This window comes from Amphibalanus amphitrite, unplaced genomic scaffold, assembly GCF_019059575.1.
Source record: "Amphibalanus amphitrite isolate SeventyFive unplaced genomic scaffold, NRLGWU_Aamphi_draft 000264F_arrow, whole genome shotgun sequence".
NCBI classification, from domain to species: domain Eukaryota; kingdom Metazoa; phylum Arthropoda; class Thecostraca; order Balanomorpha; family Balanidae; genus Amphibalanus; species Amphibalanus amphitrite.
This window is the reverse complement of record NW_024881759.1, coordinates 423,973-446,982: the sequence shown is the minus strand read 5'-3', so window position 1 is coordinate 446,982 and position 23,010 is coordinate 423,973. Positions and strand designations below refer to the sequence as shown.

General features: G+C 54.8%; 1 protein-coding gene across 3 annotated transcripts; it reads left to right on the top strand.

Moving 5' to 3' along the window:
• LOC122386831 (dystroglycan-like) lies at window positions 1-22,951 on the top strand. Of its 3 annotated transcripts, none has more exons than XM_043376475.1 (11): window positions 1-65; window positions 7,601-7,924; window positions 15,110-15,293; window positions 16,899-17,057; window positions 17,318-17,961; window positions 18,394-18,695; window positions 18,952-19,129; window positions 19,782-19,958; window positions 20,461-20,688; window positions 20,909-21,088; window positions 21,494-22,951. In XM_043376475.1, the coding sequence occupies exons 2-11, from the start codon at window positions 7,616-7,618 to the stop codon at window positions 22,415-22,417; spliced, it is 3,285 nt and encodes a 1,094-aa protein (XP_043232410.1). In that variant the 5' UTR covers window positions 1-65; window positions 7,601-7,615; the 3' UTR covers window positions 22,418-22,951. The 3 variants fall into 3 exon arrangements, with proteins under 3 accessions (XP_043232410.1, XP_043232408.1, XP_043232409.1); XM_043376473.1 differs by having other exon boundaries at window positions 4-49; XM_043376474.1 differs by lacking the exon at window positions 1-65 and adding an exon at window positions 2,789-2,868.
• Window positions 22,952-23,010: the final 59 nt, after the last annotated feature.

Sequence of the window (23,010 nt, the reverse complement as noted above, 5' to 3'; positions counted from 1 at the left end):
TTTCAATCGCGGCGCGCTGATGCCGGAAGCTGGCGCGCCGCGCTGCAAGGTAGGGTTCGAAATAGGTAGGTATTTATTAAAAATAATTCAGGATTTGTTATATATCTACAAATAATAGAACTGCGGCTTAGGTCGTACTAGTACCTACAAATGTTTGATGGCGGTTCAAGTTGGTAGTTGGTAGCATGACTTCCAGTGCAGTGTTCCGAAGTGAAACATAAGGAATATGGCATGTGAATGACAGGTTGAGCTGCTCGATTTTTCGGGAAATTCAATAAAAACCAGTAAAGGGCCTTATAGGGCGACAAACGGAGCGAGCGAGAGGGCAAGCCTTGCACGTGCGATATTGTGAGGGGTACCTCCAACTGACTTGTGTAGGTACGGTACCCTTCTAACAACTCTAGCAATGTGCCAAATTGAAATTTGAGTGCAATCAGTCTAGCTGTTCTGAGATCTGAAAGTGGCACCCTGCTTGTGCGCACGTTGAAAATGGGTCCCAACTGACCTTTGCATGGAAACCTACTAACCGGTCTCTAACCATATACCAAATTTCAGCGCAGTCAGTTCAGCCGTTCTCGAGATCTGGAATTAACCCCTGCACTTGCGGAAGGGCGAGGGGCACTTCCAACGGGTTTGTGCGAAGCACCCTCCTAACCGATCGCTAGCCAAATTGCCGCCAAATTTGGTGTGTTCCAAATTTGAACTAGGCAATCCACCTAGCCGTTCCCGAGATCTGGAACTTGGAAGCGACACCCTGCACGCGCGCACGTGCAAACTGGGTCCAAAGTGACTTTTGCAAGGCACTCTACCAACCGGCCCCTAACTGCTAATCAAATTTGAGAGCAATCAACCCAGCCGTTCTCGAGATCTGTAAACGTCCCCTGCACGTACGCACATGCAGAAGCACCTTAGCCGTAACACATGGGAATGGCTTGGGTAGTGGGCGCCTACCTGTATGCCAAGTTTCAGTGAAATCGTCCCAGTAATTTCAGAGTGATTGTAATGGGAACAAATTTGACACCTCTTATTGTTGCATTTTGCACGTGGGGTGACTCACATGCACCGAGAGTATCCGATGTTTAGTAGAAGGGATGCAACCACCCTACAAAAATTACTGCAAGTCAATCACCTCAGCAATTACCGAGATATAGGTCTCCCAAAAGTGCTAATTCTGTAGAACAGCTTGAACATCCTTGGCTTTTCACGTGGCACGTGCCACGACGGTCACCTAGATGCGTCAATAATAGTCAACCACAAGGTAGAAGAGATGGGGCTACCCAACAACAAAGACCGCATGTCAATCGGCCCAGCGGTTGCCGAGTCATAAGCCTCTTAAAAGCGTTACAGGCCGGGCCAGGTCGGGCCGCTCATACTGAGATTTTTCCGTTATATTGAAAAGACTTCGCTGCGCTCGCTCGGTCGTAATCATGCGAATTGACAGATTTTTTGAGTCCATTGGCGGCTTTCCAACTAGCCGGCCTAGATTGCAAGTGATTGATGAAAAACTCTTATGACCTCGGGAGATCTTAGAGACATTAGGTAACTCAGTTATGATGTCATCATCATATTGCGATATTTTTATACTATAGTGCAAAACTTAGATTTTGCGTTGTAAGAAGTTAACATCATGACGATTCTGTGTGCTTTAGATAGCCGTAGATCATTTTGGGAGCCAACGAACAGTTTTCATATTTCCCCCACTGATACTATGGGGTCACATGACCGACCTGACCTCAGGTGACATCCGAAAATCCTTACATTTCGTCAGTCTCGCGAGGAGGAGGCTATCCGACTCTTAAAGCGAGACCGGTGGCCACTTTTTAAGGCATAATAGGGAATAAGCACGAATGATTGATATGCACATGATGCCTGAGGATAGGTAGCGGTCACTCGAAAGGTCATATTAATTAGGTCACCAAAGGTCAAAAGCAGTTTTTCGAAAGTGATTTCATAGAGACGTGCTAGAGCTAAGAGCGATGAAAACAAAGTACACGTAAGCGGTAGCCGTATGGATCGTCTGACATTCAACATGATATTTTACGCTCAGTTTATTGCAGTTAGCTTATGTGAAATTTGCTAGTTGGCGTTTAGGGCCAAATTATAATACACTGGTTGCGCTCCGACGGGAGAAACACGACGCCTGTAAAATTGATGTATAAGCTTTGTGCCACTTTTTTTTTGCGAAAAAGAAGAAAAATGTCGCTTGAATGTGGTTTTACAACATGGAGGACAAACCGCTGATCATCGGTGAAATCCTTGGTGAAATCTGAGGAGACGTTAGTGAATGAGCTATTGAATGCACTTCTTCGCAACTAATTCACGAATTATGCGCCGATTTATTCAAATATGAGGTCGGGTAACTTTGACCTGTGATGACCAGCAGGCAGCAGAGACCGCAGTATTGACCTGACCGAAAAGCTTCTGAAAAGCTTCTGAAAGTACTCGCTTAGAGCTTTCAATCGTCTTTGCCTTTCGATTTTTATAGACAATGGGGTGTGGCCAAAAACGACCTTCTCCTATCTCACCCTTTCCAAATTGGATTAGACCCCTACTCCAGGGCGCGTGTGCGCTGCTTGATTCCCAAGATATTAAAAATGGAATTAATTCTCAAAACCAGGATGCATGGGGCCACAGTTGGCTCAACTAGCGCGACTTTTCAGTTTTTAGCCGATGAAATCTGCCCTGCTCAAAACCCTAGATTCCCAGATGAAGCGCCGGGTGTTTGCAGTGCACCGAGTCGATGTCAGCGCCTCTGGCGGCGGCGGGTCGAGTTATTGGTGGGCCGGCGCCGCGGGCGGCCGACCGCCAGTAGCGCCGAGTCGGAGCCGTCGACGGGTGGTTGTAGCGGGATCTCTGCTCCTGGCACAGGTACAGTGCTCTGCTGCCTGCAGTCGCATGCTGCCAGCCGACCGAGCCAACCGAGGCTCCGCCGTCTTCTCGATTTTTGTAACTCTTCCGGCGCTGAAAAGCTTAGATGCGCTAGCTCAAGTTTTGGATTTTGTTGGAGGTCTTGCGTGCAAAAATATTGATTATTTTTTGCCGTAAGTGCTTTCCGTAAATGTCAGGTGTTTGGAATGTTGAGCTTTGTTTTGGTGTTGGAGCGGTGTCAATGGCTCTGCGTGGTCTGCCTGTCTGGTGGTCTGTCTGTCTCTGGGCCGGTCACTCGCTCGGTAGTCCATGTCACGGTACAGCAGGCGGCTGTGTCTGGCAACTCTCGCCGAGGACAGAGTGGCGCAGGCGTGCCCAGCTCGCTGTGGACCGAGTGGCGCCGCTGGTTGGTTATCAGCGCAGTCGTGCGGCCCGTGAGACCGTGCTGACGGCCTGTCGGCAGTGCTCGGTTGTTCCGGCAGTGCGCGAGTCTGACTCAGTCGACACACCGCTGAGTAATCGCCGCCCTCCCCGCGGTGTGCAGATGACGTCACTATCTGTGTAGCGAGTGACGTCACTGCCCGACCGCTGTCTGACGTCATTACCAGCGCTGCGCCTTCCGGTCGCGGCGGCGGCGACGGCCGGCAGCCGTCCGCGTGCGTAACGTGCCCACACCGGCATTCAGTGGGGTTTCGACCGCACGGCAGACTTTTGGCCCCGCCCACTGGCCGCGCGCCATGTGGGCCGAGCGATGACGTCACTAAGCCGCCGGCACCGACGGGGACCGCCGGCTCCGTCGCCCCGGGGCCCATCGGCCCGCGAACGTGCAGACTGCTTATCGGTCGCGCTATCGGACTAGCTGTAAGCCACGATGATCGCCCGGAGACGGCGGGCCCGCCGGCGGGTGGTCTGCTCTGTCTCGTCGGGAGGGAGCACCCGTCCGTCTCCTGCCACAGGTGCTGGGCCAGCCGCTGAGCCGGCCGGCTGACACCGAATACGGCCGTCGGGCGGGTCGTCCGGTCCGTACGTCCGTCAGGTCGGCGCTCCTCAGCTGAGCTGGGCTGGGCGCGGTCTCAGAGCGCTTAGCGTGCTCCTCTCGTCCGGCCGAGCACTGCTTGGGGGCACTGTAGGACTACCGAGTGCCGATCCCTAGAACCGGCATTGTATGGTGTTAGCCTCCCGGAGGTCTGCCCCCTGAGGCTGTCACTGCAAGTCGTTATTGGTGACTGGCTTCCGATCCCTGGTGTCGACACTGCAGTGTTATCATGCGGTCCTGATCCCTGAGGGCAGCACTCCAGTGTGCTATTGGTAACTGGTTCCTGATCCCGGGGGCTGGCGCTCACACTGCGGTGTGTTATTGATATCTGGCTTCTGATCCCTGATCCCTGGGGCCGGTACTGCAGTGTGTTATTGATAAATGGTTTCTGACGGCTGACTGCCGCGCGATAAACAAACTGAAGTTGCCGTTCGCGGGCCCGATGGTTCTGTTAACAGTCCCACCTCGTCGCCCCAGCTCACCGATTGTTTAGCAAGTCAATTTTATGTTTACGTTATAGTTCTTTTCCTCCCCTGGCAACGGTTTTATAAACTTAAACTTATATTTTTAAGCACCAAAATTGATAAAGAAATTCGTAGATTTACGTAACAAAACTTATTCGCAGTGATTATCTGTCGGATAAGCAGACCCTGGTTCACGCTAAACGTGACTTTGGGTGCATGATTTATCAAAAGCGAGCCTCCAGTTCCGTGCGTGACTTACTTTTATTAGATCTAAATTTCACATTGTTATGTAAAGTTGGCTGGCCTTGGGCAACCCGATTGTAACCCACGATCTAAAGGGCTTTCCAACACAAGCTTCTTAGTTTCATAGCTCTACAGGTCAAATATGGATATTATGGTGTCTAATCCGGGTCCTCAATGGTGAACAGAGTGATATCCCTGGCCCGTGGACGAGTTTATGATAATAGCGTTAGTACTTACCCGCGGCCTGCGCCGGCCTTGAATTTTCCAATCCATTTTTCCTGTTAATATATACAGTCATTTCTGGTCCACAATATGGACCTTTTTTGCTTCCTTTCCCCAACAGACCATTTTGCCCAATTACTGGGTGAGCTCTGTCACCGGTCACCGCGCCTGGTGGCGAAGCAGGGACGCGTCCGGGGGCTGGGCGGCACTGGAGATAGAACCCGAGGCCTTCCGAACCCCGAACAAACGCCCTACCATCTGCACCACCAGGGCCGATCAGAGGACTGAGCCGGTGCGTTGAATTGATTGAGTCAATTGTATAATTCTTCCATCGGCCGCTTGAGGTCAAGCCAGTTTCGTTGTCTCCATTCTAAGCCGTTTCTAGGCGACGGCGACCGTCCAAGCTCCGATTGCTCTCGTGGCTCTCCTGTCTACAGTGCAGAGTCACCAGCCCACGTCCCTTTTTTCGTGGCAGATGATTTGGCCTCTACAATAGCAGCTTGTGCGTAAGGAATGGATCAACCCTCGTCAGGGTGACACCGATGACCGAATGACGAGGATGTCTGTCCGGACCGGGCTCCGCACCGAGCCGGCTGCACACAAAGCCGCCGGGCACAGACTTCTGGCAAGTGGATGATGGGAGCAGCAAAGACTTTCATTGAATCATTTGTGTGCGGGCGGCCCGAGATGCGATGGGCGCGCTGCCGCGCTCGCCGGCTCGGTCTGCGGACGGCGGTCGGACAGACGGCCGCCGCGGTCCGCAGCCGGAGAGCTGGGAGAGATGCGGTCGGTAGCTGTGCTGAGACGCCGTTAGGGAGACTTGTTCGGTACATATACCGGTACTACCCGGTACCCTTGCACAGCCGTGACTGGAACGGAGTTAGACACTCTGGTAAAGCTGCGGTTGAGTCCGATACTTGCAAGTACCATGGTAGAACTGCTGGCAGTGCTATTACTATCATCCTAAAATAGACTCGGTTTATGCCGGCACTGCTCTGGTATCCCAGTAGATACACATCACACAGCGGGTACCGGCACTTTAACCTCAGTGCCGGCTCTGGTATCCTAACACCGGCGCGTGCCGACGCCCTGGCTGGCTCGAGCCGTCGGAGGCGATCCCTGTCGGACGACGGCACGGCAGTGGGCCGACGGGCCGACGCGAAGGCCGACGCTGTTGTCGTTGGCAGCGACCGACAGCTGCTGGTGCAGGCGGTGACCGAGTCACTGGGGCAGTGACGGTGCGGTGACCGAGTCACTGGGGCAGTGACGGTGCGGTGACCGAGTCACTGGGGCAGTGACGGCACGGTGACCGAGTCACTGGGGCAGTGACTGAGCGGTGACCGAGTCACTGGGATAGTTACGGCGCAGTGACCCAGTCACTGAGACAGTGATGACAGTGACCCTGTCTGAGACAGTGACGGAGCGGTGACCGAGTGGAGAGTCACTGGGACAGTGCTGGCGGAATACCTGAGTCACTGATGGGACCGAGTCACTGAGACATTGGCGCCGCGGTGACAGTCCTTGAAACAGTGTCTGTAAAGTAACCGAGTCACTTTGGCAGTGACGTCACGGCGACCCTTGCTGCGAGACAGTGCAGTGATGCAATGACGACGCGATGACCTTTTCTTTGAATTGTCATTGTACGGTGGGTTTGTCATTGTACAATGTTCCGTAGATGGCGTCACTTCTGACGGGCAGTTGTTTTTGCAGACGCTGTAGTTTGTTGTTCACTCTGCAAGATTGGCTGCCAGTTCCGTCGTTGGCCTTTGATGAATTGCAGTGGCGTCTTGAGGTCTTATGAACAGCGCTGCACGTCTCTCAAAGAGCCGGGCCAGACCTGAATGTCTCCCTGCATCCGACGGTCCTTTGACTTTCCAGTATCACCTTTATTGTGCTACAGAACGGTTTGGTTGTCCAATATGTCCATGCTAGCTACTAGGCCGATGCTCAGCTCCAACATACAGCTATCTGACCCGTGAGACGGCCATCGCCGCGCGGTAGGGCGGTGCGCCAACACTGTCCCGGACAGAACTCGGGAATCTCGGTGTGTGGATAGCTGGGATTCCTCAGTAGTGTTCGGCGTGCTGCGCCGGCCTCCGCGCCGTCATCGGTGCCTATGTCGGCGCCGCCCCGATCTGAATTTGGAACACCGGCCCCGCCGGTCGCCCGTCGACCGCCTAGCGGCGGCGACGAAACCCCCAGCGTCGTCCCAGATTGGCCTACTGGCACGTAGATCCGTCGGCTCATGAGTGTTTTACTAATTCGTCAACCGGACTCACCGTGCCTGTAGTCGGAAGCGTATGACACCTATCGCTGCTGGGCTATCAATGGAATGGTGTTTGTCATCTTGATAGGCATTAAATCATGTTTTATCGGCAGTGGAACGAACCGCCCATGTTACTCCTCAGCCCGGCACCGACGCGGTCTATTCCGACACAGTCTGTACCTCGGTCTGTACCGACACAGTCTACCTCGGTCTGTACCGACACGTATTATGGTGCTATAGTCGTCCGCGCCGCAGCCCAGTCGGGGATTAGGTCTGTCTGTAGCGGCAATCGATCCGATCTACATCCGTCCGTGTCATGTTCCTCTAGAGACCACTCAGCATTAGCCTAAACGATTTTTCAAAGGTCAGACGAGTTAAGACGTCCATGTATTCTGCCTTTTAGGTTCTTTGACTTGTCTGACGTGTTCGTGAAATGTCTGAAAGATGTGTTACCGCTCTGATGCTTTTGTGGCGTGGCTAACTTCTGCTTTTGTTTCTCAGACGGTGAGTGCCGCCATGTCGCCGCCGCCGCGGCTGCTGCAGCTGCCGCTGCTGACACTGGCCGTACTGGCGGCGTCGGCGACCGCTGCGCTGACCGGCGCCGACCCGTCAGCCGGCCGCGTCCTGAGCGTGCCGCCGATCTCAGACCAGGAGCACGTGCGGACAGACGGCACTGACGACCTGGGCTTCAGCGGCCCCGTCCGGCTAGACACGGACCCCCTCAAACGGCTGTGGGGTGTATCGGACGCTACCGCGCGCGCTGGACGACTGTTCGTGCACGCCATCGACAGGGACGCCTTCCAGGGCTCCGTGGAGCGCTTCGAGGTGAGTACCGGGCCCCTCAGAGCTGCGCAGCGCCGCTCCGCCGGCCTCCGGATACTGCCATTGGCACGGGACGGTCGGGTGAAGCGCCCCTCAGTCGCGACGGTCAGGGGCGGCCTGCCAACGGCAGCGTCCGCCGCTTTGTGACTGTGTTTATGTTGACGGAACATACGAAAAGGAGACTCTTGGTCGAGTGGTTTCATGAGTGTGAACAGTCACGGTTTCTTTGGCTGAGGCTTTTCGCCGCCGATTAGCGGCCGGTAGATGAGGATCGCGCTCTGCCAAATGGCATGACCCACATTTCTACTTTGAGCATTTCATTTTTATTTTGCTAAAAACGGGATTGCAGATGATAATAGTTGACCTACTATTTCTGTACCATTGTTTGTTGCGTCATTCCAGTATGTCCATTTTTTCGACACTTAGTTATCTGTATTTTGACAGAGTCGCTTCTTGATAGATAGTTGTACTTAGTTAGCTGTATTTTGATAGTGCCGCCTCTTGATAGATAGTTGTTGTTGTCTGGATCTGGTTTGGAGTGCTGGTGAAGCAAGCAATGCTAGATGCTCGGTGTTTGGGATGGCCGATTTCACTTCCGACGAGACAGGCTCTCGAGAGCTCTTTATCGTGGGTTCTTGAAATCAGATAGCAAGTAGCTGATTCCGGCCTGATACCCAAGCTACAACTTTGTATGCTCACTGCTCACCACATATCTTTGAGTTCGGCGTTTCGTTTTCCGCGTTGGAAGAAGTGACGTCACAAAATAATGCGTGACTGTACATTTATGCGACATGCATTTTTCAATATTTTATTTTTCAAGTCGTCAGCTTCTAACGCCAGCTTCATTTAAGCAAAACTCATCCATAGCTGATCGCTGATCAGTCTTTCCTCATCATTCTAGGTAAACTGGAAGTATTTTGGATAAGTCGATGCGATTGCGACTGCCAAGTACCATAGATTATGTGGTATACCGTAGTTTGCGTGATATGTCACATGAGGTCGCACGAAGTGTTCTACCACTGCGACCTCGCAATGCCCCTTCCTGCCGCATGTGTCTAGACTGTTCAGTGTCCGTCGTATTCGGGTCGTGCTAGCTCGACCTCTGTGCTCCTAAGTGGGCAATTGCGTCGTTCACGGGTCACGGCAGTACCAATTTCGTCGTACACGTGTCGCCTCTGTCCGGCCCATGTGACCCGAGTGGTAACTTCCGTTGTCTCCATGTCGTGCCGGTGCGACCCCCGTGTTCGAAGTGGTTCGTTTTGTCGTACACGGGTCGCTGCAGTACGCCCCCTCCGGGTGAAGTGGGTTCGCCCAGCGACAGCCGATCTCGGTTTACCCCTGGGTCGGCCGGTCGCAGCGGCGTTGGGAGGCACCCAGCGATAGCCCATGTTGGTTTGGTTTACCCCTGGGCCGGCCGGTCGCAGCGGCGCCCTTCCCGCTCCACTGCGCCGACACGGGCCATTGCCACGAGCAGACGGTCGCCGCTGCCCGTTCCCGGAAGGGTTTGCTGCTCGGGCTCTGCCCACCGATTCTCCCGCGTCGGTCCCGGCCGACAGAGGACTGTCGTCGAACGGGGCTGGCCCGCCGATGGCCCTCGGAAGCGGACACCAGAGGGGATCGTCAGTGGGTACTTAACGCGACGTTCAAGAGCCACTCTTTGCTGCTGTTCTTCGGATCATCTGACAGCCGATTGATTCAATCGGATCGATGCTGCGCTGATGAAGTGTGCATTTTCAACAACCATTGCATCAGCCGTCAATCGTCTGTTATTCAGCGTTCCATCTCGCTGAGCTCCGCTCTGTGGGCGATGGGTGTCTGCGGGCGGCAGTCCCGGGCCGCCGGGGCCCCTTCGTCTCGCGTTCAGACAGCCTTCTGCTCCGAGAAGATGGTGCCGTTAGCGAGGAGGGGGCGTCTAACGACAGCCGACGGCGAGGTCAGATGAAATACGTGCCCGACATGCAGACGAGCCGGCCGGATGGATTGCATGTAGCACCAGTTCGTAGTTAGTGCACATGAATATGGTAGCAGCTGCCCTAAGCTCAGGACAAAGGGAGTTTTCCCCGCCGCCCTCGTTTCCTTGCGATATTTCCTACATGAAGCGAGTTCGAGGATTTAATATCAAACTTTCATAGCTCATGATTGATGGACTAGAAATATGGCTCTGATGCGATCGTTTCATAAGCCATCGCTCAGGAGCTTATTCAAATATGGAGGCGGCCTGCAAAATGTGAAATTATGCATTTGAGACAGCATAACTCTTCATTAAAGGTATGCTATCGATTGGCTAGTCACCAGCTAATCAACGCTAGGAACTAGCTGCTAAACCATGCTACCCACGAAGATCCTACCTGGCCAGGTCATACACTAGTCGTGCTAGTTTCTAGCTAATCCCTCGTAAAACTGTGAACTTATGATGCAATTGATCAAGGGTTATTTTTTGAATTGATGGAAGTCCACTCAAACGGAAACACTGATGTCATTATCAGTCGAGAGAAATCCTTTTAAGTTTTTAGTTATGTCAGGCTAGTCTATCTGAACTGAATCACCCCTGCATTGTTCGCTGCTCGCCCGGATGCGGGTGGACTTGCCCCGTCGTCCACCGACCGCAGTGGACTGGCCAGCTGCGGGAGCAGAGTCGTTTCCTGCGTGAGTCAGACTCGGGTGACCGGCACGGCGCGCGTGACCCTGCCCCGTCCCTCCAGGCTCCGAGTCGCCGGCCTGAGCTGGCAGGACACTGAGAGCACCACCTGGGTGATATCGCGTTCTAACGCAATGATGACCTCACTGCACTCTAACGCAATAATGATCGAACCTGTTAGCCCTGAACTGTCCTCGACCTGCCGGTCCGTCCAGTAGCTCGGCCTGCCTGGCTGGCGACAGTGGCCTCTGGTCGACGGAATGCACTTGCCCTATGGCCTGTGGGCCGAGTGACTGGCCGACCGACCTCCGGTGTGTAGGTTTGCACTGTAAACTAGGCAGCCGGGTGCGCCAGCACACTGCACTCCTGGCCCCCGGCTGACGACAGTGAGGCTGTCAGAACAGTCAGCGGTAAACTGTCAGCGCCAGACTGCCAGAAAAGTCAGAGACAAACTGTCAGAACAGTTAGCGACGGACTGCTAGCACACTCAGCGGCGAACTTTTAGAAAAAGTCAGCGATAGACTGCCAGCACAGTCAGCTACAAACTGTCAGGCAGGCTGTCGCACAACCAGATGTAACTTTATCGGCGGGACCCAGTCGGATGGGATCCCGCAGACTGAACCCAGTCAGTGCCAGATGGGAACCCGCTGGCTGGACGCGGTCGGATGAAGGCCTGTCTTCTGTCGCCCAGTTCTAAGAGGTACCGTTGCTGGATGCAAGAGCCCGCCGCCATGTTCGGGCCCGTGACTGTACCCTCTATGAGAACACAAAAGCTGCGGTCGCGGCCTCACGAGCAGCGGGGCCGCCCTGCGGTTCCGAGCAGCGTTTTTGCAGGCGCCCCGTGCTCTGAACTATGTCCGCCGGTCCGCCAAACTGCCGACTCGTGCGTTTGATGTTTATACGCCTGGCGAGCGGCCCGTTCGGTGGTCCAGCGGTCAGAAGCCGATGACACGAACATTGACGTTGACATTCGCCATTCCCGACCTACAAACGCTGATACACGCAGAACACAGACAGTGGACTTTTTCGGTCGTTTTTTTTTCTGCTGGATGGTTTAAGAGCGGTTCCGTGGAGCCGCGCAATCTACGAACAATGCGCACTGCGCAGGCTGCACTCGCGTCGCTATTTACAAAGACTTGTGGGATGGTTTTTGACCCTGTTGTGCGTCGGCTTCTTTTGAACTCTGTCTACCCGCAAGGGTTGATAGATGGAGATTGTAGAGGGACTGATTTTCTGGGACGTGGCCCATGTGAATGTAAATGCTGCCGATATGTCTTGCTCGCCGGCCCCAATTTTACTGTTTTCTTAACCTTGCATGTAGGTATGCATACAACTAACCCTAGAGCCGAACTTTGTTTATTGTTTGTTGATTTAGATACTTGTAAGCAGAAGACGGCTGGTTGTCATCCATATCTTACATCAGAATATTGAGTTTACGAGCACTCCCGTAAATAACTGGTTTTATGCTCATTTTTCTCTCTCATATCTATCGAAGAACTTGACTGACCACTTATCGTCGTAATGTGAAACATTAACCCGGTTTACATAGGGTTTGTTGCAAGCTTATATCTCCGTCCGTGATGTTGCAAAAGATGCCAATGGTGCTTCACAATTTACAAAATGATCCCCTCTAAATATTTGAAGACCACTGCATCGAAATTATCGCCAAATTAACAAGCTAGAGCCTCGTCAAAAATGCTATGTAAACCGGGTTATTGAAGGGAGTGAAGCACTTTAAAGGACTCAGCAGTCAGCGTAGATGGTAGGAGACGTCTTTTCCAGCAGACTTCTGTAGATGTCCCGTGGACGCCCTGCGGGCATGACAGGTCACAATCAAACAGGTCGCTTACGGCCGCGGTGACAGCGGCGGCCTCTGAGTCGGCGCCGCGCCGAGCAGCCCTCGGGCCGCTCTCGCCGTGGACTCTGTCATTGGTTGGCCGGGCGGAGGTGGCGGCAGCTGGTATCGATCGCCGCCGGCCGGGCTGGAGCGCCGACCGCCGGGGCTGGGCGGTGTGTTATGGTCAGCTGGTGGCTGCCGGTGGCTGGGACGGAGCGCTGCGCGTTCACTGAGTCTGCCGCCGGCGACTGACCCACCGTCATAGCTGTCACCCGTGACCCCCAGTCTGGCCACGTGCCAACCAGGCCGGCGGCCGCCGACGGCTGACCGCAGGGCACGTGCCGCTGCTCTGTCACGCTCCCCGTTCCGCAGGGCGGCCGCTGCGGGGAGGAACCGAGTGGCCACCGGGCAGTACACGGGCGGGCGAGGGTTGCAACATTGCATGGTGGGCAGCGGCGTTCGATTACCTTACTCATGGATGACTCAGTTCTCGGCTTACGGTGGACACGGATGATGTTGGTTTGAGGTTTCCGATTACGCAGCGCGTGAATGACACTGGTGTCACTGGGTTCAGCGGCGTATTTAGAAAATCGCGAGGGGGGCCAAGGGTTTGGAGGGCGCCACCTCACCCCAGGAGGGCGCCATACGGTCGCGAGATAAAAATCCGCTCAGCGGGGGGGGGGGGGTGGAGGCGTTTTTTTACCACGCCACCAGTTTTTTTTTGCGTGACTTGGTATATAGGTTATGCTGCATTGATTTGGCATCGTGTGTATTTTGTTTTTACTCCAGGCCAAAAAAGGTCAAGTCACCCGCTCAGCTTAAGTGACAATGCTTAAAACTATTTTTAAGTTAGATCACTTGACATGACCTAATGACCTTGCTTTTAGCGACTATGGTTTGCATTTTTAGAGCACGTGTAAGAGCAATGTATAACCAAAAGGTGTGCCCCTCCCGCTCACCCACTTCCCTCTCTCCCCCAGGAAAAAAACGGAAGCTCGTAACGTAGTGGCATCTTTTTCGGATCTTTTTTAACCGCATGTCTGAAGAAACCTCCTGGCGCGGGTTCATCTCACACGTGACAAAAAGGTTGCAAGTTATTGGCATAGGTACTAAGTTCCTAGTAAAGATGAGTTTGTGAAATGCTGCGCCGAAGGCGCGCGAAATTTTTGAAAACAACCTTTTCCTCCGCTTTTTAGGCACATCTTTTGCGTGCTCACTGTTCAAAGCTCTTCCCGCTCTTTTAACTACCAAATTTTAAGGTGTAAAAAATACCTAAGATTTGGTGGGGCCGGTGCCACACAAGCTGTATAGAAAGCTTCGCCCATGGGTGACGATGTAGAGAAGTATATTGGCGGTGGCATACACACCAGATCACCATTTCGGATTGATACCGGAGCGCGAGGTGCGTAAACACAAGCGCACAACGAGAAGGCGGCAACAACAGAAAGAGAAACCATAACAGGGCTGTTTCTCATGAGATCGATTAGCCTTCTCGGGCTTCTCATCCAAATTACCTCGACCAGCCCTCATGTCCTTCTCACAGATGCATACAGTGTTGAGCACCTTCAATCACCGAAACTTGGACGCCAATGGGTAGAAGGGCGGCGATCAAAAGGGGGGCGCCAATAGGCAAGAAGGCTCCGATCAACAATCAACAGGAGGGTGCCACCATGGGTGAAAGGGCGGCAAGGAACAGGAGAGCACCAAACCAATAGATAGGAAGGTGGCGATCAACAAGAGGTCGCCAATGGGTAGGAGGGCGGTCATCAACAGGAAGTCGCCAATGAGTGGAAGGGTGACGATTAACAGGAGGGTGGCAATGGTGAGGAGGGCGCCTTTGCCCAAGAGGATGACATTGAACAGGAGGGCGTCTGTGAGGAGGGCGCCGATTTAACAGGAAGGTGCCAGTGGATAGGAGCGCGGCGATCAACAGGAGGGCGCCAGATGTTAGGAGGGCGGCGATCAACACGAGGGCGCCAATAGGTAGAAGGGCCCCGATTAGCATTCAGCAGGAGGGACTAGGAAACCAATAGGTAGGAGGGCGCCAATGGCTAGAAGGGCGGCACTCAACAAGAGGGTGCCAAAAGGGAGGAGGGCGGCCATCAAAATTTCACATGAGGGCGCAATAGGCAGGAGGGCGCCAATAATTATGAGGGCGCCGACCAGCAGAAGGGTTGCAATGTGTAGCAGGGTGGCGACCTACAGGAGGGCGCCTTCGGGTGAGAGGGCGCCTATTTACAGGAGAGCACCAATAGGTAGGAGTACACCGATCAAATGAGGGCACCAGTGGGCAGGAAGGCAGCGATCCTATAGGCTTACGTATCCAGTCGCGATTGTTTTTCGATTCGATTCTATCACAATTGCATTCGCGATTGGAGGGCGCCTTCGGCGCCCTCCAATCGCAAAGGGCGCCCAAGGGGGGGGGGGGGGCCATGGCCCAGTGGCCCCCCCCTGCCTACGCCCCTGTGTCTGTTTACGGAGCACAGGCTTGACACAGGTGTCTCAGCGTTCGGAATATGTTACCGGCTTTGGTGGTTTATTTGCAGTGTCCGTTGCTCAGAACATAAGGAGGTAAATTGCCTCGGCTTTATCATGTTCAGTGTTCACCGCTGAGTCTGAATCCGTTAGCCCCAGCAGTTGTGATGCGCCGTGTTTTTCTATGTCTGTCGATGAGTTATTTTACACCACTGACCATCAATCCCTCCATCGGCAGGTTGGCGGCGCCAAGGGCAGCAGCCCGCTGCCCCGCTGGCTGACGTTTGATGCCGCTCGGCGCACCTTCTCTGGTGTGCCACTGGTGTCTGATCTCGGTCCCCACATCGTCTCCGTGCGAGCGGTGGGCCCTCACGGAGCTTCGGCCACGGACCGCTTCATGGTGGACGTGGTCCTGGAGCCAGGTAGGTGGACTGACAGCGAGACGGCGCGATGGCAGAATGATTTGTAATTCTGTTAGAGGTGGTGCTCCAGCTAACACGCGCACTGCAGCGTGTCTGAGCCGAACACGAACTGCAGGGGGGGGGGGGGTTGAAAACAACCCCCCCTGAGATCTCGAAAATGGCGCAACGTAGCGACAAGCGGTAAACGGCGTTGGATAGGTTGAGATGAGATCTACAAGAAATACTAAGATCATTTTTGGGTCAGGTAAAAAACGAGGTCAGCAGAGGTCACCAAACTCAAAATGTTGCGATATTTTAGCGATCTCGACATCCCTCCATATTTCCCGCTTTATCTCGGGAAATAGATGAGCTAGAAAGTTGCGAAAAAAAGCATTCGATAGTTGTTGAAACGCTCTTTCGCTAAGCTGTCCCCAGATTTGACCTAAGGTCAACGGTTCGGCCTATAGAGGTCATGTAATGTCAGATCAATATTGCAAATTTTCCGGAAATGCTTTTTCTGCAATAACTTTTCTTCCCAAAGAGATAGAGAAATAATCCACACACCATCGTTCTTAGCTCGTCAAGGCGCATCGAATGGTATATAATATGACCTCGAAAGGTCAAGTTCAAAAGTTGACCTCAGGTCAAGGTCATGACCTGACCGAAATAGGTCATGTTGCATATCATTCGATCCGCATTGACGAGACGAACACGATAAACGTCGAACGGAGTCTCTATCTCTATTCAATTAAAAGTTATTGAAGAAAAACCGTTGGTGACCTCAGGTGACCTGAGATCGAGGTCATGTTAGGTCAAACATTGACCAAACTAGGTCAAGTTGCATCTTGATCGACGCGTCTTGATAAAATAAGCGGGATGGTGAAGGAATGACGTTTCTACGTCCCATACTTCTCGAGTTATGTCCGAAATTGCATGCCGGGCCCCAAAAAGTGACGTGACCTAAGGTCACAGAAATAAAAATTTCGAAATATACAAAATGTTCCTTATGGTCTCCTAATATGTTTCTGAAAGTTTCATAGCATTCAGTCAAATGGTGTGGATGTAGCACAGCGTCAAACGTTTTATGAGGTGAGGTCACTTATCGTGACCTGGTGACCTGACCTTGCATGACCTAACACTAATTTTTTCAGAGGTGATGTAAAATTGTTTGATAAACAGCTATACAAAGTTTCGAAGTCGTAGCTTCACTGGTTTTTGAGTTACAGCGAAAAAACCAGAGGGGGGTTGAAAACAACCCCCCCCCCCTGCAGTGCGAGTGTTAATGGTGTTGGGATACTGGTGGGTACGAAAGTCGAAATGTGGTCAGTGCCAGTGGTGGTGTCTATGGGATGTAGCCTGGTTGCAGGTGGTGTGACTGATAAACAATTTATCTTTGGAGGTCCCTTGAGGCGGACTGTCAGTGCCCGCCAGCATGATCGCAATCCGTCTAAACCTGTCTATTGCGAACCTATCGGCTGCAAGGTGACTGAACCTAGCGACACACCTATGTTATGTAAGCAGGCGCTCCTGCAGAGTGCCGCCCGCGACTGTCTTTGTTCTCCTCTGAGTGTGTGATTCGGTCCCGCGGAAGGAAAGTGTTCTATCTTGCATGCCGTGCTGTTTCAGACGCCGACCCCGCCGAACGACTGGCGGCTCTGGACGGCGAGACTGGCGAGGTGGGCTGCGCCGGTGACACCGCCACCACCGTCCTCTCGGTGTTCTTTGACGTGCCGCCACAGTCGCTGGATGGGGCGCAGAGACAAGCGCTGCTGCGGACTGTGGCAGGTGGGTTCTCGAGATCGACCGACACTGTGCTATATAGGTGTATTGGTTTACGAGGACATGACACAGTAGCACAAAGAAAGCTTTTTGGTGATGTAAGCATCAGATTGTAAGATAATATAATTAGATGAATACCCCGGATACTTGTTGCTGCTCCTCGTCCTGTGCTCGCATCTGCGGTACGTAGCCAGTTACCACCCATTTCCCATTATGTGGCGATCCCTCCCATGTGTAACGCCTATGTGACATCCCTCTTCCCACAGACCGTCTCCAGGTGGACGCCAGTTCCACGGACGTCTCTGAGACCACCAGTCTGCCTCTGGACGGGCCCAGTGTGCTGGAGGCGGCCGCTGCCGCCGGCGGTCGTCACGCGGGCCCCCTGACAGCGCTCTCCTGGCGGGTGGGCTGCTCAGGCCGGCTGCGCGCAGAGTGGCGGTCCACGCTGCAGGCACTCCGCTCCGACTCTCACCTGGGTCAGCTGGCGGCCGCCGCGGGCCGACCGGCCTCCGGCTGGGTTCTCACCGCCCGCTCCCCGACCGGCCGCCACCGCCGCGAGATCGACGGATCCGGAGCCGGGTACTCGGACGACGACTACAGCTACGATGACTACGACTACAACTACGACGACTACAGTTACGAGGACTACCCGGCGTCGCGCGTGGTGCCCTCGCTGGCGACTCCGTCTCTGGGCGCGCCGCCCTCCTCGCCTGTGTACGACCCGCCGCGCGTCTGGTCGTCGGTGTCTCTCTCGGGGATGAGCACGCCGGTTCCTGTGCCGGTGCGGCCTACCATCTACCCGGGAGGCCTGGAGCCGAGCGGGCGGGTACCGGACTGGGATGCGCCGCCGCCGCCGCACCATACCACCCACCTCGAGTCGTCCATGGCCGTTCCCGACGGACGGGTGGAGGTAAGGGAGGCCGGAGCACGCGGATGGACTGCTCGCAATGTACTTAATGGTTGGATTCTGTGGATCTTACGTAATGCGCAGCATTCTGGATGGGTGGAGCTTGAAGTGCTAATGGCATTCTTCTCAGAAGAATGCTCCCAGATTGCTGGGATACTGTACTCCGTATTATTTTTTGGTGTTTATTTGTGAACTCATCCACGGACAAATACGGGCAGTGACTGAGAACTTCGTCATATAAAAACAAACACACCATTGATGTATGTTCATCTCGCCAAACATTGCTCAACACATGTCCTACCCAGAACTTTATTATTATTGTTATTGTGTGCTAGGATGTGGTGTTTACGATCCTCGAACACGAACGAGTGTCGCTCGATGCTTCTGTTCTGATGGTGTGTCCGTTTCTGACACTGTCCCGTGTTTTTGCGTCAGATGACGGCTCGTCTGCCGGACGGCGCGGCCGTGGCGCCGACCGCCGCCTGGAACGATATTCTCACGGAGACCGCCACGGTGGCCGTGCCCAACTTCCCACCGCACGTGAAGCGCCACATGCGCAAACAGCTGCTAGTGGCTGGGAAGGAGTTCCGCGTGCGCGTGCCTGAGGAGACGTTCGAGGACCTCGAGTCGGGCACCACGCGCCAGCTGAGACTGAGCGTACGCCGCGCCGACGGTCAGCCGTTGGCGGCCGACAGCTGGCTCCAGTTCGACGCCGACACCCAGGAGATCTACGGACTGTGAGTGATGACCGGGGCCGGCCGCGGCTCAGACGCCTCGGCTGGGTGTGTGGAAGCGCTATCGTATCACTATCTACACAGGTTCAATGCGATTTAGCAGCTAGGCCGTGGCGTAGATTGTGTAAGACGCTGAAACGTACGCTGTGATGTAACGATCGTATGACCAGTCTTTTCCTGTAATGTGACCGGTTTTTGACACCGTTAACCAGCCTGTGCCACCGCACGTGTGACCGGTCCGTGGCGTTCTGTCGGACAGGCCTCACGAGGAGCACGTTGGCGAGTACCAGTTCGAGCTGATTGCCGAGGACGAGGGCGGCCTGACCACCTCTGAGCTGCTGTCCGTGTCGCTGCGACTGTCACCGCGCTGGCGGGCCATCAACCACCGCTTCTACCTGACCTTCGAGCTGCTCCGGCCGGCCGACTTCAACCGAACGGTGAGGCTGGAGCCGGCGACTGCTGTTGGCCTACTATAGACCATCTAACCCTCCCATTCCTCGCCTAGATCTGACCTGTATCGGGCCCTTGCTCTAAAAATATGATCAACTGACCTTCTTAATCGACCTCCGCTACACGACCTCGCTGTAGTTATTTCGACAGTGAGGCCATTGAAACCGAATGCTTAATTGACCTAGAAAAAGCGGTACATTGTTCTAAATGCGACTCAATAGAACGCTAATTCCAGTCACAGGAAAAATGACCATTGTGTAGTCAGACTGCCTTCTTATATAACACATCTGAAGCGGGGCCCTGCATACCTACTTTAGCTACGAAATATCAACAATCATTGTGATTTGCTGTGATCTGTGTTGTAATTGGGAGCAGGGAGACTGGCTTTGATCTTTCACCGATAAATTTGACAGAGCTATGTGATAATTTGATAAGTTTGATTAAATGCAGTTTGAATCTTATAAATATACCCAACAGCGTTTTTTTACGAAGTATGGAGCAAATGATCATTTAGATGGCTTACATTATAAAAATACAGCTCAGGGAGTGGTCTACTGTCAAATATCGTTGACATAACGATGATTGCAGCGTCCTCTGTCTGACGTCCCCCTCTCCTGCGTGTCTCTCTCCGCCGTGCAGGTGGACTGGGAGCTGCTGCTGCTGAGGAAGCTGGCCGGCCTGTTTAACCAGAGCTCGGCCTCCAGCCTGCTGGTCTACGACATTCGACAGATCGACGGCTCCGTCCGGCTCGGCTGGGTCAACGACACCATCAGCACACACCGCTGCGACAAACGCGCTCTGGCGCGCGTCGCCTCGGTACGTTCAGATGCGTGTCCCTCACTGGTGACTGTTCTGACCTGTGTCTCTGCCCTTGGCCTCTCTGCATCCGTTATGAATGTCTGATGCTTCGACGCGCTAAGGCCCCAATAAACAACAGGAATGTCTGGTGCATAGAATGACTTTCCTTGGGGAATGGGTTGATATTGTCCGTTCTAAGGTGTCAACTGTCAAGTGCAACGTCAAGAGACTCGTTACGGGCTATGTCAAGTACTGGAACTGGGAAATTAAGGAGCTACAGCATTGAGTCGCTAACAGAACAGGGATACACATATTCACGGTGAACGCTGCCACTCATGTTTGGTTGTGTGTAGTTGACCAGAGAATGAGCGCGTGCTTTTTTCTCGTCAAGTTAGGATACCCTGCGACTGTCAGTCTGTAGCCTCTGTCCCTCGGCCCCCTGCTGACACGCGTGCTACTGCTGACCTCTGATGTTCGCGCGTGGGCCCCTGCTGACCTCTGCTGTTGGGTCTGTCGGCAGCTCCTGCTGGGTAAGGACGGCGGTCCCACGGCGCAGCTTCGCAACGCGCTGCAGCCCCAGTTCCAGGCGCAGAAGATACGTCTGGAGCTGCTGAACGTGTGCCACGGCGCGGAGCTGGAGTCGGTGCCCCCGCCGGCCACGGAGAAGCCGCGGGAGAACTCTGAGCCGCAGCGGCTGCGGCAGCTCGACCGGATCCCGGCCAGTGTCGGCAAACTGCTCAAACTGCAGGTACGGCAGGCCCGCCGGTCTCGGCAAGGCGCGACATTTGGTGTGACTCACCGGGCGATCCTCCTCTCAGACTCCTCCTATTAACTAATGTGCTTCAACGCACACTTCCTAGACTTTTTTCTCTAGTGTAGTTTCCCCTTGATGATACACGAACGCTGTGACCGTTCCTTCCCGCACGCCTCCCGAGTTTATAACCAGTCGTTGTGACTTGTTTCCCCAGGTGCCGGCCGACACGTTCTTTGATGAGGAGGACGGCTACGCACGGGAGATGGAGCTGCGTCTGCTCACCGGCGACCGCCAGCCGGTGCCGCCATCCAGCTGGCTGCAATTCGAGCCCAAGAACCAGGAGTTCATCGGCTTGCCGCTCGATGAACACGTTGGGCGGACCCACTACCACCTGGTCAGTTGCTCGCTGGGTCGCGGGCTCGCTGTTATTTCATTCAATTATTCATTGTTTCGCCGCTAACAAAACTCGACTCGACAATTCCCGCGATCTGAGCGTCTGTTATGCTTTGATGGTGTCCTGTCGCACAACATAAACACTGGTATCATTTAATCGATGTCTCATTGATCTATCTCATTTACAATCTTTGGATAGTATTTACTCGCCGTTTATGCCGTCGCCTGCTCAGTCACCACCCAGTATTTACCCCATAACCCGTCCTGCCTGCCCGGCTAGAGCTCCGATGTTTATCTGGGGCCGTCCCCACTATCCATTTATCGCGACCCGTCTCTCCCCATCCCAGGGACGGTATCGACAAGTCAGTGTCGGCCTTTATCGTAACCCTCCTTCCCTCTTCCACAGGAATGTATCGACAGCGGCGGTCTGAAGACGTTCGACTCGATCGAAGTCGAGGTCGCCCCGCGGCAAAACAACACAGATTACACCGTCGAGTTCGGCGTCACGCTGCAAAACGACTTCGCGTCCTTCAGCAGCGACCCGCTGCAGAAACAGCGCCTCATTGAGAAGCTGGCCGAGCTGCTGGGCGACTCCAGCGCCGACTCCATCCTCGTGCACTCTATCCAGGAGGGCTCGGTGCTGTTCTCGTGGTTCAACGAGTCACTGCCGCGCGAGCACTGTCCGGATGACGAGATCACGGCGCTGCGCAGCGCTCTGCTGGACGACGACCGCGTGCAGCCGGCCGCCGTGCAGGCGCTCGGGCCAGAGTTTCGTCTGGTGAACGCGTCGGTAACGCCGCGCGGTATCTGTCTGGCCGACGAGACGCCCACCACAGAGGCGGCGCCGACGGTGGCCGCTGGGCCGCGCGACGAGGAGGCCCCCGAGAGCAAGGGAGACGAGTACCTGGTGACGTTCATTATACCGGCAGTGGTGATCGCCGCCATGCTCATCATTGCCGGCTTGATCGCCTGCGTGTTGTACCGCGCCCGGCGCCGCGGAAAGATGACCATGACCGATAACGGTACGTACGTCAGTCGTGGCATCCCGGTCATCTTCTCTGACGAGCTTGAGGACCGTATGGAGAAGAACGCCAAGACGCCTGTGATTCTGACCAATGAGCGGCCGCCCGAGCCGCCCACCTATCCGTCCGAGGACGCGTCGCCGGCCACGCCCATGCTGGACGCGCGTGGCGAGCCGGCTGGCTCGGGCAGCGAGGACACTCCGTACGTGCGGCCGGCGCCATTCGCCTCCGCCGACGACTCGGCTCGGTCGGGCCGCACCCGGCCGGCGGCGAATTACCGACAGCCGCCGCCCTACGTGCCACCCTAGTGGGCCGACGGGCCGGTGCGCGGAGCGTCCATCGTCCGCGCTACTTAGCGATATCATAACGGTGATGAAGCGGCCCGGTATCATTCCTCGGGTGGGGCGCCGGCGCCGGCCGCCGCCAGGACTAGGGAGGTGGACGGCCCGGGCTGCGCTCAAACCGCTCTCTTGGTGTTATCGGTGTACTGTGCGGCGCGCGGACGACCTGTGACTGAGGTGTGCTGCGCGCGGGTTACGCGGGCGAAGCCGGCCGCGGAAGCTGTCCAGAGGACAGTCAAGTCAGTGCATCAGTCATCGGCGCTCTCCCCGCACAGCAGAAGGGCGCCGTTAGTGGGGGCATTCAGTATTGTGGGCCGGGCATTTCTGTGTACCGCTATAAGGAGGTGTATCGTACTGCCGGACGGGGCGGGGAGGGGGCGGAGAGGACCGCCGAGCGGCGGCAGCGCGGCCGGTGCGTCTGATCCGCCAAACCAGTCACTGTTCATGTTGAGATTACCCAGGGACGCCTGAATACACGCTGCCGAGTGGCCAGTGCTGTGACCGAGTGCCACTTCAGTGAATGTTGCGCCGAGTTGAGCGCCGCTATTGGAGCGCAGCGT